General features: G+C 51.0%; 1 protein-coding gene across 3 annotated transcripts; it reads right to left on the bottom strand.

Moving 5' to 3' along the window:
* Positions 1 to 225: 225 nt before the first annotated feature.
* tmod4 (tropomodulin 4 (muscle)) lies at positions 226 to 16,478 on the bottom strand. Of its 3 annotated transcripts, none has more exons than XM_088621569.1 (10): positions 16,322 to 16,478; positions 11,671 to 11,853; positions 10,770 to 10,926; positions 8,894 to 9,016; positions 4,526 to 4,615; positions 3,986 to 4,116; positions 3,413 to 3,520; positions 2,968 to 3,111; positions 1,637 to 1,781; positions 226 to 1,544 (listed from the first exon to the last, which is right to left on the bottom strand). In XM_088621569.1, exons 2-10 carry the CDS (start codon positions 11,785 to 11,787, stop codon positions 1,522 to 1,524), a joined length of 1,038 nt encoding a protein of 345 aa, XP_088477695.1. In that variant the 5' UTR covers positions 11,788 to 11,853; positions 16,322 to 16,478; the 3' UTR covers positions 226 to 1,521. The 3 variants fall into 3 exon arrangements, with proteins under 3 accessions (XP_088477695.1, XP_088477696.1, XP_088477697.1); XM_088621570.1 differs by lacking the exon at positions 16,322 to 16,478 and adding an exon at positions 12,207 to 12,360; XM_088621571.1 differs by lacking the exon at positions 16,322 to 16,478 and adding an exon at positions 12,221 to 12,359.
* Between the last annotated feature and the right edge of the window lie 1,485 nt (positions 16,479 to 17,963).

Raw genomic sequence — 17,963 nt, 5'->3', positions numbered from 1 at the left:
CTGCTGGAATTGTGCCACGTGCGCAGTCACCTGCCGAAGCCCCATGAGCGCCTGTTCCCCAGCGTGCAGCTGGCACTGACTACAGGAGTGAGCCCACACACACACACACACACACACACACACACACACACTCTCTCTGGGAGAAGGAAAAGACGGATCTATTCCCCTCGATGCGCAAGCCTGTCGTGCACAGTTTAGACAAGCAGGAAGTTACAGACAAGTGGAAGAATTTAAATTGAGTTTTATTCATACTATTTACACTTATTGCGTACTTAAAGTCAAACAACTTGAAACTTGCTTTTGTTAAGGGCTGCCTGCGTCACGGGAGGCTTGGTAAATTGCGTCAAACGCGCTGCAAAAAGCTGCTTCTCCGTTAATTCATTTTCTTTTGCTAAGGCTTCGTTTTGTCAGGCCTGCGCCACTGCCTTCTGCTGGAATGATGGCATCTCTGGTGAATGACGTAGGCTCTGCTGTCCGCGACACCAGGGCAATGAAGTAAGAACAAGCCAAAGTTCACACGGTTTCTCACTTAAAGATTCGCTGCTTGCATTTCTATACAACATAAGAGATGAAGATATTTAAACACAAGTCTCGATTGATTAGTGAGCTCTGTGGCCATCGTGGGGATCACTGCCACACCTCCTTAGAGCAGATCCGGGGAGTTCTCCAGTGCCTTCTCTTATCCCCCAGTTTGGCTGTGCTGTGATTGGCAACTCTCAAAACTCCCATACTGCACCAGGGATTCTGCAGGACAGCTTACCGCAGAAAGCAGCTTGCGGCCTGAACCTTCCCTTCGACTCCTGCCAGTGTTTGTAAAAGCTGTTTTGCCCCAGCTTCCTCAACGTCCTCAAACCCTAAACGAGCTGGAAGGCTAGCAGAGGCGGACTTTTCTTGGCTGACGTTCCATGGAAGTGCCCAATTCCGAGGGACCTCATCCCGTTCGTCCTGTGAAGCTGTCCGGTGGACTCTCCTACTGGGAGCCACAGATATGCCTTTCGGCATCCGATCCTCCGAAAGGCGACGTTTCTAGGACCATGATCCTCCTTCCTGGACCTGGAGAGCCGCAGGGCTTTCCTGCTTTTCTTCCTGAGCTCTTACTGACCTAATTGGATCCATCAATCACGGCCTGAACTTCAGCTCTTCGCCAGCCCGCGGGGCATCGAGGAGTCCGAGCTCGGATCACGGCATGCCGATGTCAGCATCAGCCGGGACGTCTAAGGATTTCCACAGAGGGACGCAGAGCGGGCCGAAACCAGAAACGGGAAGGAAGACGAAGGCCTCTAGGGAAGCGACCGCGATATTTGGGAATTGAATTCCTCAGCAAAGGAAAAGAAAGCGGAAGAAGACAGTGAAGAGGGGGGCGCTAGTACATCACAGACCGCTGGGGGGCACACGATCCGCTCCTGGATCTTCGCAGCGGGAAGTCCCGGGGCGAGAGGGGGGTTATGGGAAGGCCCGGGGGTGACATCACAGTCCCTGAACGAGCGGCGCCCCCTGTCCTTCACCCTCTCCGGGGCGCTCTCATCTGACTCTCTGCTGGCGGACTGCAACGAGAAAAAGAGAAGGCGCGATGAGAAGGCCGAGGCTGGGGCTGGTGTCAACCCCCCCACCCCCCTGGGCGCATCTCAGTACGCACGGAAGTCGTTGTTCTTGGTGATGGCGATGGCGGCGCGGGCGCGGGGCCCCTGCTGGGTGAAGTGGTACCCGATCTTCACGATGGAGGGGTTGCTCTCCAGCATGGCGGCAATCTCCATCTCCACCGAGTCCCCAAGGGAGTGCCTCTGCATTGGAAAGGGCAGGCCCGCGGGGTCAGAGGTCAGGCCGGGTCGGGTCAGCAACAGCACTGTTGTTCAGAATACCCAGTCCTGGCCCTGGTGACCCCCACACCTGCTGGTTTTCATTCCTGCCCCCCTTCATTAGATAACCGCAGTCTTCACAGATTTAAGAAGTAGCTTCACTGGAATACGTGCATTATTGTTTGTAGTCAAAAGTCTGGGATTTTATTTCACTTACAAAACACAATGGCTACAACTCCAACATGTCTAAGCGCTGGGAACAAACAGCTCACATTAATCTAATCAAGCCAGCCGGACACAACATCCTGGAACTTTGAACAATAATGCCAAACACTTCCTTAGCACACAGGGCCCTAAGAGTGACAGCATCCATGCTACACCCCACTGAGCGATCTCTAGGCTCCTGATTGATTTTTTTTTTAGTTTTAATTCAACGTTGTTTCCCAGAATGCAATAAAGCAAAGGAATGACACAGGATATCAGTATAGACCATAGGGAATGTGGTGGACCTTATAAGGCTTAACAATGGAGTGCTCAGCAGTTATTAAATGTGTGGGGTTACATGCATCTTACAGATAAGAGTAAGCTCTGCAGGTGTGAGCCTGGTCAGTACCTGGATAGGAGTCTCCTGGGAAAGCTAAGGTTTGCTGGTGGAAGAGGTGTTAGTAGGAACAGTAGGGGTCGCTCACCCTGAGGTCTGTGTGGGTCCTAATGCCCCAGTATAGTGACCGGGACACTATACTGTAAAAAAGTTGTCATCCTTCAGAGGAGACTTAAAACCGAGGTCCTGACTTTCTGTGGTCATTAAAAACCCCAGGGTGTTTCTCAAAAAGAGTAGGGGTGTTACTCCAGTGTCCTGGCCAAATTTCCCCCAGGGCCTTTACCAGTCAGGGCCTCCTAATCCCCGTCTCTGAACTGGCTTCACCACTCTGCTCTCCTCCCCACTGAGAGCTGGTGTGTGTTGAGCGGACTGGTGCATCATCCAGGTGGGGCTGCACGCTAGTGGTGGTGGAGGGGGTCCCCATGACCTGTAAAGTGTTTTGAGTGGAGTGTCCAGAAAAGCGCTACATTAGTGTAAGGAATTACTATTATGATGAGTAACCAACCCCTGTCCTTCAGGCATCAAGAACGCCACTCAGTTTTCTCACACCGTGAAGGCGGTGGCTCAGACCTGGTTGTCGATCTTGATCTCCGTCAGCGTGCTGTTCTCTCGCATGGCCTTCATGACGGCCATCATGCCCTCCCCCGTGATGAAGTTCGACTCGATATTAAGACTCTGCAGGCTCTTGTTCACTTTCAGCATCTCGGCAGCAGCCTGCACGCACACACACACACGCACGCACTGATCAGGCACAGCAACAGAAATTCTGCAACGCTTCCAGTACACAGACTGAACACAGAGAAGTCCATCTCCCTCCCCCACCGCAGAGCACTGTGATCTGTTCCGCGGATTACGAGCTGCAAGGTAGCGTCTGCTTCTGAACATTTCACGCCTGACACGAGCCTTGTGTGTGTCCCTGCCTAGACAGACAGTGAAGATAAAATGCTACATGTGTTTCTTCCACTTTCCTTGTTGCAATCTGTGTTGATGGCCATGGGGACTCTCGTCTACTCACAAAGGCCACCGGGTCGTTGCTGCGCGTGGCCGCAATGCTCAGGCTCCTGACCGAGGTGTTCGTCTTCATGCCTTCGAAGATCTCCTTCAGCGTGGGGATGGGGATATCCTGCACACAACAGTTTCCTTCCTTACTTACTGAAATTTGAAATCACGGAATAATAAAAAAAAAAAACTCCTAATCTCTTATCGCTGATCTGCCCAATTTTTTCTGCCCAATTCTGCACATGCGCACTGTTAAATCTGCAGACCTCACAGCATCCACAAAGCAATGTTCTCTCCTCAGGCCAAGCCCATTGTGGCAACCCAAAACACATAATGTGTTTATACACAATAATAACATACAGTAACACGTGCCCCAGTTCCTTAAGAAAACCTTGGCACAGATTTTTCTACATCCTATCCTGTAATCCCAATCTGCACCACTGGGAAAACGCAAGGAGTCAGAGCAGGACATGAGCAAGACCTGCTGGCTGACCGGTCATAGTGCTCTACGACGATCCGTAAAGACAAGAAGCTTCACTTCGCCCCCAAAATCCCGCCTCCCCGACACCCGGAGCACCGCGGCCCCCACCTTGATGTTGTTGAGGTTGACGTCCGTCAGGCTCTGGTCGTTGCTCTTGATCTTCCTGAGGGTCTCCTCCACGTTGGTGGGGTTTGGGGGCTCGTCGGGGTACGTCTTGTACTTGTCGGGTTTCACCACGCCTGCGGTCACAGACACGTGGTGAAGAACAAACCGAGGAAGTGCCTGGTTCTGCTCTGCGGTGCACTGGGGGGTGGGGAGCGTTTTGGGTCTTGCACAATGCTCTCAAGCCTATTGACAACAAAACTGTGCGACAAGTGTAAGCTCCCCACCTAACTTCCTCTCCCTCAGCCTCGAGAAGGGCCTTCCTGCCTCTCTGCTCTGGACACTGTTTGTTTCTTACCGGTAGTTTTACTGTATATATGATAAAATAAAATGACAAAGTCAGAGTTAATCAAATACCCTGGTCCTGGAAAACCAGGGTAATTATGTTTGTGTCTGATTTGGACTGGGCTCTTCTCTAGTTCATTGTCCTGTCTGTCAGTCAGTGTTCCAGGACCAGGAGGGCTTCGGGGTTAACAGAGGACTCACTGTTGATTCCTTCCGTGTTGACGATGTTTCCGCAACAGAGAGCGTCGTAGTACTGCTTGTTGCTCATCAGGGTGTACATTCCCAGGATAGCTGGATAAACACAGGGAGACAAGGAATACCGCTTCATGAGCTCACTGCGGGGACGGCCATCTCCAGCAAACCCCCCTGCCCGGGTCACGCAAGACCCCGACTATGTAAAATACCGTAAACGTGCCGGCTTGTATCGACACCCAGGCCTTCACATGCTCAGCTTTCCAGACTAACCTGCCAGGAGTACCACAGTGCCATTTTGGAATTACAGAAGCTGAGCGCTCGTTACGTTAAGAACAAGCAGTGCAGTGGGCTCCGTCTGTGGCTCAGCAGCACAGAGCGAAACGCCACAGCACTGTTTCACACTGCAGTCCCACTGCCTCTCCAGGGTCATAGCTCTCTCCAGGCGCTATATCTGGGCAACAAAAGCAGCTCAGACGCAACTTCCAGAGCCATAAATGTAGCACCAACGAATGTGGTGGGCTTCGTTGTTTATGATGTTTGTAGGGGGTCACAAAATAAATCTGACTGTTTTGCAGCGTAATGATCTCTTCCCAGCAGCAGGGGGCAGCAGTGCTTATTAGGCTAGACTTTGGCAGACAGGAATGGGAGACCCTCTGACTGCATCACAACAACCGCTCCAACCAGGCAAGACAGGGAGAGAGAGACACACAAGGAGAGAAACTGAGACAGACTGAAGGAGAGGTGTTGACAATCGCCTGGCTGTTCAAGGCCGGTCAGTGTGACAGTGCACCTTGCTCCATACAAAACATCTCTTTAGAATCTCCCATATTCACAGATGCGTGGAAAGAAACACTGAGTTTTCTGACGCGGCCGAGCCAAACAACTTCTTTGTTCCCCCCTGCCAGCTTACGCTGTCACTCGAGCCAAAACACAATCAAGACAAAGGGATCGCCCTGCCTAATGAGGCCCCGAGGCTGTCCTGGGACGGACTCCAGCCCGAAGCCATAACGACATGCGGGGCCCTTCACTGACTAATCCTGAATCCTACAGTCCTGTCAGGACACGGACCGATCACGGAGCTGCTGGTGTACTGGAATAAAAAATCAGTGGACCATTTGTCAAATACTCTCCTCCAAAAGACACTTATTGGGGAATACCAACATAAATATAGGAAACCACCACCAGCCACTGCCCCCTGAGTGACTGACAGCACATCCGCGGTTTGGTATCTCATCCACGGGACAGGAGCACAAGGAAGACCCGTAATGGGTAGCAGAACCAGGAACCTCCTGCAGGTAAACTGGGTTCTTACCTCAACCACTATCACAGCTACCCCTCCATGCATCGCTCAAATCACTAAATGCAGCTCCAGCCTGAACCCAGAATTAATAAAGCAGCAATACAGACTGACCGCAAGCTCTTTCACACCTTTGTGGACCCAGATGATCGCGAAACACCAGCCAGTTGGAATCCTTCCCAAATTCCCCCGAATGACCTCATTGCTTTTTCTGGCTGAGCCGTGCGTGGTTCTGACCCAGCTACACCCGCCACGAGCTATGCAGTTCCGGGCTTTGCAGTTTTTTTAAAAAAAAAACACTGAACGCACTTGAGCGGTCTTGACTGACTTGGGCGAGAACGGAAAGCAGACCGCCGTGTTTATCGACCTAAAATGAGCAGCAGCTGGCTACGCATCAATGGAACGAGGATCAAACACCAGGATTAGTAGTGTGGGAGAGGGATTTCTCCTTACATTGCAAATTTTCACCAGGGCCTATGTCCGATTGCCCTACCTCTTAACTAAGGACCTGTATGTTTTGTACACGTGTAGTTTAATTTTTTTTCTCTTTCTTATACTTATTATTGTACATTCTTTGTCTTTTTCTTTTATCACTGCATAGAAAATCCTTGGGTTTGGATAGGTGCTTTAAAAATTCTTCTTATTTTTTTGTTCCTGTTGTGTTCAGAGAAAGGCTCTGATCTGCACTAACCGCATGGCCACGCTGATCATGAAACCCACACCTTGTACACTCCAGTGCACACTTTCTGGACTTTTAACTTTTAACCCCTTGTGACAATGACTTTTTAGATTGCAGGAAGTTGAGAAACACCAGGCTTTACAATCAACAGTTTCTCAAATTGCTCGTTTGCAATGTCTTATCCTCTATTATATCCAAGGATGAAACAGTTTTACAGATGGCCACACACACCACACAGTCACACACACTCTCCAGGCCAAGCCACTATCACATGTCAAAATGCTCTTAAATGACATTGTGAACTTCAAAAGGGGAGTGCTGAGGCCACAGTATTTTCCATTGATCTTCAACAGGAATGTCCAGGCTTGCTCCCAGAGGGCAGATGTGTCCACAGGTTTTCAGTCCAACTGCCCTCTTAACCAGCTAAACCAGGTTACTGTCAGGTTACTGAGACCTTGAAAACCTACAGATATACTGACATGCCTTCCAGGACCAGAACTGGACACCCCTGCTCTGACAGATACCGAAACAGAGCACATCTGTCCAGGAAGCATAGAAATCACAAGCCAAAAACCGTGAATTCGCATTTTCTTCAGATGCACGTGGGTTTTCTCAATCAATCTGCAGCAGACAATGTGCTTTCCTTTCCCCCGGGTTTGGAAGAATTCTTCTTTGTGAGCAGACCGGATTGCACCAGGCATCACTGAGTATTTCAGAAACCACAAACACACTTTGATGCACTTGCAGTTCAGCAGTGATTTCACTGCATGTCTAAGCATGCCATCAGAGAAAGAATGCAAAGTCCTTAATTGGCACACAATCCTGTTCTTAAAATCTCCAACCAAACAAACACGCCGCACTAACACCCATCATATTACTTTGATTTCCTGCAAATTCAATCTTGCATCCATTATCATCTGGAGCCACTGGGCACTAATGCTATCCCAATACATTCCTTGCTGCCAAAAACAGGCCATTCAGGATCAATTAGCCTTTGCACAGTCTTGTATCAGGAGACCTGGAGAGCTGACAAAGTGCCATGTGCTTTTTGTTCCAGCTGAGCTCTGAATGGCTTCATGGATCGATAGCGCGTTTCTCAGTAATCTTAAGGGGCGCCTACAAAACTGCAATACCCCTGGGGTTCTCTGCTGAAGTCTTTGGCCAAAACTGGGGTTCCCAATGGGTGCTTGTCAGGAGAGAGGAGGGGCTGGTGGTGCAAAGGCAGCCGACACAGGAGAGAGCGAGAGAAAAACAGGGGAGGGGAGGATGTAGCGAAGGAGAGAGAGAGGAAATTGAGCACCTGAAGGAGACCCTTCTCACTTTGCGTCTTACACTTGGCCGCTATGGGACTGGACACAGCTTTGCTCCTTTCATGAACTTGTTTTTTTTTCCTCTTCATCAAATTATCTGTGAACAGCTGCGTGCAGAGGGGGGCGCTCCTGAGCATGCAGGTGGGTCAGATCCGAGAAAGACAGATGGGGGGAAAAAGGGAAGGAGGAGGAGCGGGTTCGGAGACAGACCATTTAAAAAAAGCCCACCTGCCCACTTCTGAGGGCTTGTGGGGTGTAAGTGGATCCCCCAGCGCCCCCTCCTCTCCCAGCAGGCGCAGCCCCTCGGCTGGGCGCCAGGTGCGCTCAGCTAGCTGCTGAGCTGTGGGAATTGGAGACCCCCCGAAGCGGCCAGGGGTCCCCACTGAGAGCTGGTGTGTGGGGAGAGTACTGCTGCACTCTGGCTGTCGTTAGATCATACTGGCGGGGCTACGCACTGGTGGTGGTGAAGGGGAGTCCCCACTACATGTCAAGTGCTTTGAATGGAGTTTCCAGAAAGGCACTATACAAGTGTAAGGAATTATTACTATTCTCAAACCCACAAAAACTCTTCTGAAAGGAAGCAGGCATTTTAAAGCAATACATTAAGTAAAAAAGATACTGGTAACAAATAACGCAATTCTGTCAATGTACAAAATCCATATGGAGAGAACTGCACAAGCTCACGTGTAGGAACAACATGGGAGCCGACATCCTGATATCCCAGCGGGCATGAATCATTCCGAACATCAGGCGTCAGTTCAGTTTTCCAAGACAACGTGCTGCTGCATTGTGCCGCACATATTTCCAAGTGAAATCTCAAGGGTTTGGGTTGAATTCTTCAAGTCATTTCTAGCCAATGGACCCTGTGGGCTGCCCTGTTACGCCTTTGAAGTGGTCCCGGGTTCAAGAACAGGTCAACTAATGTCACAGCAAGCTTTTGAACCTGTGCTTCAATGGTGTTATTTATGGTTTGCCAATACACCAGAGTAAAAAAGGATTTAATATGCACAGCAGAGATGTCATGGGGGTATACAGTATATTTTCTGACTCCATCCGCCGAAGCATAGCCCCGCGCCCCCCCTGCCCACCTGCGATGTCGCACATCTCGGCGTCGGTGGCGTTGGCCAGGGCCTCCTCCAGCTCCGGCTCCAGGGTGATCTGCTCCTCCCGCGGGATCTCTCTCTTCGACTGCTTGGGAATGAAGGGCTTCCCTGGGGAGTCAAGGCAGACATTTCGGATTCAGGCCCGGCAGCAAGGGGACTCGGCAGGAAATCAATCCCCGAAAGCCCCCTTCGTTTCGCCAGCCATCCCAAGCTCACTGCAGGGGTCTGTGACCTAAGTGACTAAAGCAATGTCGCACACAATACTTTTCTGCTGCATCAGTAGGATTTTGTGCACCAAAAGAAGCTGAAATATAACTCCTACGTAATCTGAGCATCTGCCCCCTTGATAAACAATAATTAGTTTATGCTCAGCAGCAGGAAACAGTTTTTTTCCACCGATCATCACAGAGGAAGGTGCTGTGTTTCCAATCTGTGGATCAGGAGACTTCAGGCAAATTGTTTGTTCCAGATCATTTTTCTACTTGATTCTACCGATTACCAAGTAACGCTCCACGATCCTGGTAACTAACACCGAATCCCTCGCAGGAGAGCAGAGCAGAGTGCCAAACATCTTTTCCTAATTACAGCTGAGCTCATGTGTGGAGTGAGGCACGGAGATGAAAATCAGGGAAGGTGGGAGGGAATCTATAATTGCCTGTGGGTGGGGGGGGGGGGTTGTGGGGTGCCAAAACTCACTGAGCTGACAAATTTCAGACCCGCTCTCAAGAAATAAAATCACCATGGTATTCCAATTATCACGACAACCTCCCACACACACACATAAATAAAAGGCCTAAATATAGACCCCATTTTAATGAGAGCAACACTTCTGCACAAAGAGCGACCATCTAGGTTCAGCCTGCAGTGATGAAACAAGACCGATCTTGGTCCTGCAGATTGAAGTCAGCGTAAGTCCGCACAGCCCAGTTAGCATACACGAGGAACTGAACTGCAGAGTCAAATGGAGAAAGCTTTAAAATGATACAATGCTGCCTGGATCAAAACCCAGAAAATAAAACTGTCGCACCCGGCTTTGTGGAATAACGTGCCTCTCTGTCTGCATCGCACAGAAATGATTCCTCTCTCATCAGGGATGATAAGTTGGGGAAATAAAATAATCAGCACCAAAATCTCAAATCATGCTGCCTCATAGCCAGTAATGCCAAAGATTCTCCACTCATGGGCAGAGTAATAAAACGGGCATTAGGGGGGTGTACTGTTATTATTAGAATAAACTATGAGAGGTAGGGAGGACAATTTAAAGCAGTCTAAGAAACCCAGCATGCATGTCTTGGGGAAAAGACTGACATGACCAAGGCCCGTGAAACCTTTGGGGCAACATCCAAACTCCACACAGACAGGAGTCTCAGCCAGTAATCAAACCCAGAAAACCTAGTGCTGTAATACTACAGCGTCACCATGGTTCTCCTGCTTGCACAAGGAAATAAACCTCTGGAATCCCAGCAGCCTAAAAATACTGGCAATCCGAAATTTCCAGGAAAGGAAACAAGACTCTTTCGACACATCATTGCATCGACGGGGACAGGAGGCCTTGTGGGCGAGACAGAGGTGTAGCCGAGAGGAAGGCCTGCATGCATCACCGTCCACCCAGTTCTGCAGAGTCCGCAGAGCGGTTCCCGGATCTTAATAACCCGTTTTGGTGCCGAAGTGGTACGGTAGCCAATCACAGCCTGCGTCTGCAATCACAGGGGCGGGCTCTTGTGTGCACTGGGCCAACCGCATACAGGCTAGGTACAACTAACAAACCGCTACCCGCGTGGCATCCAGGAGAGACAGTCTGGGAGGGCAGGCCGGCCCGTTGCGCACGGTGCTGCAGGGGGGGAGTCGGCGGGAGACGCACCTTTCTTCTCTCCGGTGAAAGGCACCAGGTCCTCGCGGTCGGCCAGCTCCAGGGCCTGCTTCTCCAGGTGCTCCAGCAGGGCATCACGGTTGAAGGGCCCCGTGGGGCTTTTCTTGGTCTGGTCGCGCTGGCGCATGCCCGCCGGCAACATGGCGTTCTTTGGAAAGGAGAAAAACAGGGAGTGTCTTACAAAACGCTGGAGATCTGCACAAATCCAGGGATTTCTCAGCAGCGCTCTTGGAGTAAGATGGAACAGAGCTTTTGGCTTGCAGGGTATCAAGATCAAGTGTCCTAACTGAGTGATCATCTATTGATAAGAACAATAATAATTATCCTTATATAGCTCTTTTCTGGACACTCCAACTCAGAACATAATGTGGAATCCCACTGGCACCACCAATGTGTAACCCCCACCTGGATAATGCTACGGCAGCCAAAGTGTCAATCCGCATCCCACACATCCTGCTGTCAGTGGGGAGGAGAACAGAGTGATGAAGCCAGTTCAGAGATGGGCATTATCAAGAGGCCATGACTGGTAAAGGCCAGGGGGAAATTTGGCCAGGACACTGGGGTAACACTCCTAAGCCTTTTGAGAAACTCCCTGGGATTTTTAATGACCAGAGAAAGTCAGGACCTTGGTTTTACTCTTCATCTGAAGGCCGGCACCTTTTTTATAATATAGTGCCCCCATCACTATATTGGGGCATTAGGACCCAACCAGACTGCAGGGTGAGCGCCTCCTACTGGTCACCACTAACACCTCTTCCAGCAGCAACCTTCCCAAGAGGTCTCCCGTCCAGATGTTGGCCAGGCTGACACCTGCTGAGCTTCAGCGGGCTGCCAGCTGGGAGTTGCAGGGTGATACAGCCGCAGGAGTTGATGGGTTTGATGGGATTCTCACCTCAGGGTCCATCTCTTGCAGCTCACACTCCAGCTGCTCCAGTTCCTCGGCACTGAGGCCCTTGAGGATGGCATCCTCATCGATGTCGCGGTAGTTCTCCTTGCTCTTGGAGGACATCCTGGCGGCGGGCTGGGATCAGGCTCGCTCTGGCACACCGCACCTTCCTGGGCAAGAGGCCACTGTCTGCAGGGTAGAAGAGAGGCACCTTGTTTCAGAACAAGGCTTGGGCCTTCTGAACAACTGCACCCCTACACACTGCACCCCGGCACCGAGCTCCCCAACACACTGCCGACGAACACCTTGACACTGAGCTCCCCAACACGCTGCACCCCAACACTGCCTCCTAGTACCCCAACGCTGAACTCCCCAACACACTGCACCCCGGCACTGAACTCCCCTGCACCCTGCAGCTCAACACCCTGACCCTCGGCTACTGAACACACTGCAGCACAGCATCTTCCCGCCGAGCTCGTGGACACCAAGCTCACTGAACACACCGGCGCTCAACAACTGAACACTAAGCTGCACGAACGCACCTACTGCTGCCAACCTGCGCTGCTGTGCCTGTCGCCAGGACCTCGGCGGGCTGCCGCCTCCACACGCAGGGCCCGACGGAGAGGCGGAGGGGACGCGAGAGCAGCCCCGTGCTGTGGGCTGCAGAGAGCAGGAGGAGAGCTGCGAGAGTGAGGGAGCAGGGCCTCTATTCTTAGACTCAGGACAGCGGGGCTGGGGTATAGGGTTACAGACGAAAAGGAAGGGAGGCAGAGGGGAGAGCAGCTCTCCCTCATTTATCACGGCCCCGCACAAGGCAGCTGCCCCTCCCCTGGGCTGGGACCGCCCAGCCGACAGCGCCAAGGGGAGCGGAGCACCACGCAGACAACAAGCCGGGCCTGGGCACAGCGGGACAGGGCATCAGACAGACACCCTCTCACGGGTGGGAGGACAAGATGGCCTTTAAGACAAGCAGAGAGCGTGAGATCAGCATTGTTCGGTGGGTGTGTGGAAGATGGGTGGGAGCTTTGTGCTTGAGTGACTACATCTCTTTTTGAGAAAGGGGGTGTGTCAGAGGGTGACCCTTAAAAGGAACATTGACTACCATCAGACAGCAAGACAACTGCAGGCTAGTTCTTTTTATGTTATTGCCTTTACACTGTACATTATCTCACAATGTAGATCCAATCAATTGATCCGGGGATCTAGCTTCACCAGGGATCTGTTTCGACAACATGACCGGGCAGTTTGCACCACAGCCCCACCTCTCTTTGTATAACTGTCCTTACAGTGCAGCTCTCCATGCACTAAGCCTGTGTATCCACTGATGTCCTCTGGGCTCACTGTGCATCTCGAAGAACTCCTTTGGGGTAAAGAAAACTTGAACCGAGTCCACTTGCAATCTTCCTTTTTCAGCCAAAAGAATTCTTGTACCCTGATGTGGTGATTTTGTTTTTCCAGATGAGGAGCGATACAATTACTCTCAACCCCCCTGCATACAAGCAATGAAGCAAATAGTTCTGACTGCAAACTGAAGTGAAACTGAGCTCTATAGTTCTCTTTCTTAGAGCGCTTACTAATACTGGTACAACAGTCAAAGCACAGCAGCAAAGACGAAACTTAACAGGTCTGAGATGGAAAGCTGCAGTCTGAGGGGTGGGGATTGAGAGTTCTCATTAGGATGAATGGACAGGGGTTTTTGGGGAGTGAACCAAGTTGGCCCAAGATCTGAGAGAGCAGAATCGCACTCCATTTGTGTATCAAAGAGGGATCAACACAGCCTGCGCATAACGTGCAATGCCAATGTCACAGACAAGGAACAGGCGGGCCAGAGATTCAGGAAGACAAGCTCCCAAGCAGGGGACTGGGCTCCTGGACACACCGGAGCCCCGCTCTCCGACACCGGGCTCCTGGACACACCGGAGCCCCGCTCTCCGACACCGGGCTCCTGGACACACCGGAGCCCTGCTCTCCGACACCGGGCTCCTGGACACACCGGAGCCCCGCTCTCCGACACCGGGCTCCTGGACACACCGGAGCCCCGCTCTCCGACACCGGGCTCCTGGACACACCGGAGCCCTGCTCTCCGACACCGGGCTACTGGACACACCGGAGCCCTGCTCTCCGACACGGAGTTATAGGACACACCGACACACTTAACATTGGGCCTAACAAGACCCACAACTCCCAAAGGGGCCGATACCAAAGAATCAAGAAAAGATGAAACCCTCTTCATTTAAGCATTTAAGACAGCCATAACACTAATTTATTTTATTGTTTAAATGGTGACATTCACTTTCTGTTATCATCTCCATTAACAAAATCAGCATTTCCCTTGAACCTGTCCGGTGCAAAATATTTTCTGTAGTAATCTATTAATTAATTGCTCTGTGGTGAAGACATGAGTGCCCCAAGAAAATCCATTCCTAATGGCAGTTGCCCAATACAGTTTTACAGTATGGATGTGCTTTAACCCCTCTGACACTGCTGAGCGTATACAATCTCGGGAACGCTCCAGAGATTCCGGGAAAAGCCACTGGGAGCGAGCACAATACCACAGAACAAGAGCAGGGGTATGAGAGGGCAGGGGAGGCCTGCCCGGTGTGTCAGTCTCCTCCTGTGCCAGCTGGCTCCCACAGACTATTTCCAGCCCTTTTCATAAGCAGCCGCCACCCCCATAACACCCCACTGCTGCAGCTGGGGCAGAGACTCAGAAATACTCTGAAAACAAGACCCCCACCCCACGCACCCACACTCTTCCTTGCAGGACCCTGGAGTGGAGTCCCCCTCTGCTTGTGCACATCCATTCCCACCATCTCTGCTCCTCCGCTGCACACAGATCCGGCGCAGGGCGGCCGGAGGGCAGGCCACTTTGCAAGAGCCTCACTTGGTCACGCTTTCCCACTATCTGTCCAATTTCTCTTTCCTCTCCCTCTCCCGCCACAAGCGTCAGACCCCTCTGGATCCCCACGGCTTTTAACCACAACCCAGGAAATGCCACGGGAAAGGCAGAACCCGTCAAGTCACATCCCACTGGCTCCAGAGCGACTGGTCGCTTTCGTTGCCGAAAAACCCTCCAAAAGAAAACTACAAGAGGATCCACGCCGGAAAAATGTCTGCAGCTTCTGCCAAGGTCATCTCCTTGAGATCGCGTCTGAAGTGGGACCCCGATTTGCTTCACCATGTTCTTAGGGACTGGCCACTCCTGATCCTGCAGGGTCAGATGGCATCTCCGGGTTTTCATTCCCACTCGGCTGTTAATGAGCGCAGTCAGCTCGTTAAAGGGTAAACTGGACCAATTCAGCAACTTCTCCAGTCTTCCAGTGTTTCAAGTGTGAAATAGAGAGACCTTAACAAGTTCATTCTCTCAAAAACACATAACACACAGTATCAACCCATGACTCAACAAGAACGGTGCAGTCAGGACAAGGTGGCAAATTGTTTTATCATTTCACATGATGTCTGAAATACTAGAGTCTAACGAACCCCCCAGTACAAGTGGTTGTAAATTAAATTATTCCTTAGTGAGGGCATTCCCAGTCCCTGTCTAAAAGACCCCCTACACCTGCTGGACTTCATTACTGCCAAGTTCTTAACCTCAACAGATTGCATGACTAGAACCTGTCAAGTTCTTTTTTTCTATTCAAAGATTTAATATCTCACACGTTTAGTGACAGCAAACCTAAGAGTTTAAATGAAAGCTATATTACTAGGTCTGTTAAGGTCTTTATTATGAGTGCCCAGGCGGGAAAAAAACAAACAGGTGTGTGGTTATCCCACAACCAGTTTTGAGAACCCCCAGGCTGATAATTACAAACTGCTGACTTAAGAGGCGAGACCTGCTGGATGGGGGGCCTTTCAGAACCAGGGTTGGCCACCTCAGTACATGTACTGGTACACGTGCAATCTAGTGAAAGGGCCCAGGCTGTCCTTGTGCTTGGTGTGCAAACCGGTACCTCTCCAGAGCAACACGACACCCGTTCTTCCAGCGGGGTCACTTGACGCTATTTACAGCAGGGCCGTCCCACTTGGGGAGCTCGAATCTCTTGGGAGGCGTTAAAGATGAGCAAACGTGTCCCTGGAGAGATCTCTCTAGGCTAGCTCGGGGTCAGGCAGCACCTGTTAACTACCGAGACCTGAAAAAAACAGGACCCTTCGGCCAGTCCGAGAACGGAACCGCCCATATATATCCAGCTAGCGATTCTAGATCAGAGTTTAGATCTAGATCAGAAACAAACTAATGAAAAGGGCTTTTCTGGGACCCACGGAACATGAGTACCCCTATAATTTCAAACCCCACTGTATATTACACCTGGTTTGCATGCCCAGAGGTTGCCCCGGTAATGAAAGCACTTTATCCATCGCCAATAAAATCAGCAAACCGGCTCAAAGAACAGAACAGCAGATCCTTCCCCACAGCATTTAAGTCATCAGTTTTACAGGTTGAGAGGCCACTTTCCTGCTTTCACTCAGCATCAAGAACGCTGCATATCCACTGCGGGCAGAAGTTCACCAAAATCCTTCTCCGTTTTCAAATCAAGCCCGTTCGGGAGGGAAGCAAGGAGCACAGGCATGTACCTGCGTGCCCACACAGCCACAAGATTTAGCAAAACTCACACTTGTTTACTCAGGAAGTGCTGTAAAACTACCGCCCACCTACCTCTAAACAGCGTCTGCTCTCGGGGGCCCTCAACAAGGCAAGGCTGCCTGCTGGTACCAGAGACGCTTCTTTTTTCTCGTTTTCTGTTCCAGCCCCCCTACACACACCCCCACCACCCCTCTTTCCTAGGCTATGCTGAGGCAGGGATACTCCTGGCGAGTTTGTGAGGTCAGCATTTTATTAGTTTGGCTCTGAATGGCTGCGAGTCAGAGAGAGAGAGTGAGAGAGAGAGAGAGATATTGGGAGGGGTACTGTGTCCATGTGCGTTATCAGTCAGTTCAGCTTGAAATGCGTGTGTGTGTTGGGGGGGGTTGGGGCATATGGGAGCAAACCAGCACCATCTAGAGGCCGTCGTTTGTACAACAAGTCAAACTAACAAGCACTTTCCTCCACTGGAAAACCAGTGATCCTAAACCTAATGAACTAATCCTGCTGCTCGCCAATTTAAACAATAAGGACAAGCTGTCCTGGTAATGCAGTACATTGCACTAGCGCAGATGTTCCCAATTCTGGGCCTGGGTGCTGGTTTTCATTGCAGCCAAGCTCTTCACTTCACTGGATCTTTAACTGAGCCAACAAGTTGCCTGGTAAGAACCTTGGCAAGATTTATGCAATCGACATAAAAAGCTGGAGACTTTAAGTGACGTAACAAACGATATTTAAAAATGCTAACCCCTAGGTGTTTAGGATCTAAAAACAAAACGTCCCCAGTGGTAAGATCTGTTAAGGGGACAGTGATGGAAGTGGACCAGCAGGTGTGTGCATGAGTGCATGGGCCACCAGCACCAGGACTCTGCTCCCATCAGCCGATTCTGCCCTGCAGTTCTCAGTAGGGAGACCTGCACTGTAATCCTGCCACGTGCTCGTTACTATTGTCTTGTTCTACTGTAGTCCTTCTTGTGGGGTTTTTTTTATCGCACGGTACATCACACTACCACACAGCTCTTGCACTGAACACATTCCAGTAGCCCTGAAAGCACTCAGAGAGTAGGGCCCCTGGGTGCAGGTGTCAGCTAAAGAAGGCACACAAACGACAGGAATAGGCCATAGGTCAAGCTATATTGATCCGCCCAACAAACTTCAGTGAGCCTGTTAAGCAGTAAAGAATTAAGCCTCTGATAAATACTCACCTTTGAGCTAGGCCCAGCTGACTACAATTAAACTTCAAGGTGCGACTGCTTGCTCACACAAATCTATATACGGCAGAGAGATAAGACGTCTGCAGCCTAGTTTCCATCTGAACATCAGATCTAATGCAACTCCTCCCTTTCCCCTTGGCTCCCAGCCCATGGGCGGCTTGTGTTGTTTTCATACTTCCTGTGCGTCTGCTGCACGCAACTCCAATCACAGGGTCCCCCAAACCACCCACTCCCCCCACAGTTTACCAGCACCTTCACCCTTAATCTCCTCAGTCACCGGAGCCCTGAGTCACTCAGGCAGTCTTTCCTGGGCTGGTAAGGGATACAGTGGGAAAGACAAGGGCATCATTGCTCTGCACTACAGCACGGCAGAGAAAACACACTTCTTACCTTCAAAACGGCCTCTGCTTGCCCCGTGCTGCCTCCTCTTCCTCCTTCTCCTCTTCCTGATGCACCCCCGAAGCTGAGCGATCCCACAGAGTGTGCTCCCTGCTCCCAGTAGC

The sequence above is a fragment of the Lepisosteus platostomus genome, chromosome 26, assembly GCF_059453375.1.
Source record: "Lepisosteus platostomus isolate fLepPlt1 chromosome 26, fLepPlt1.hap1, whole genome shotgun sequence".
NCBI lineage: Eukaryota > Metazoa > Chordata > Actinopteri > Semionotiformes > Lepisosteidae > Lepisosteus > Lepisosteus platostomus.
This window is presented reverse-complemented; position numbering and strand designations above follow the sequence as displayed.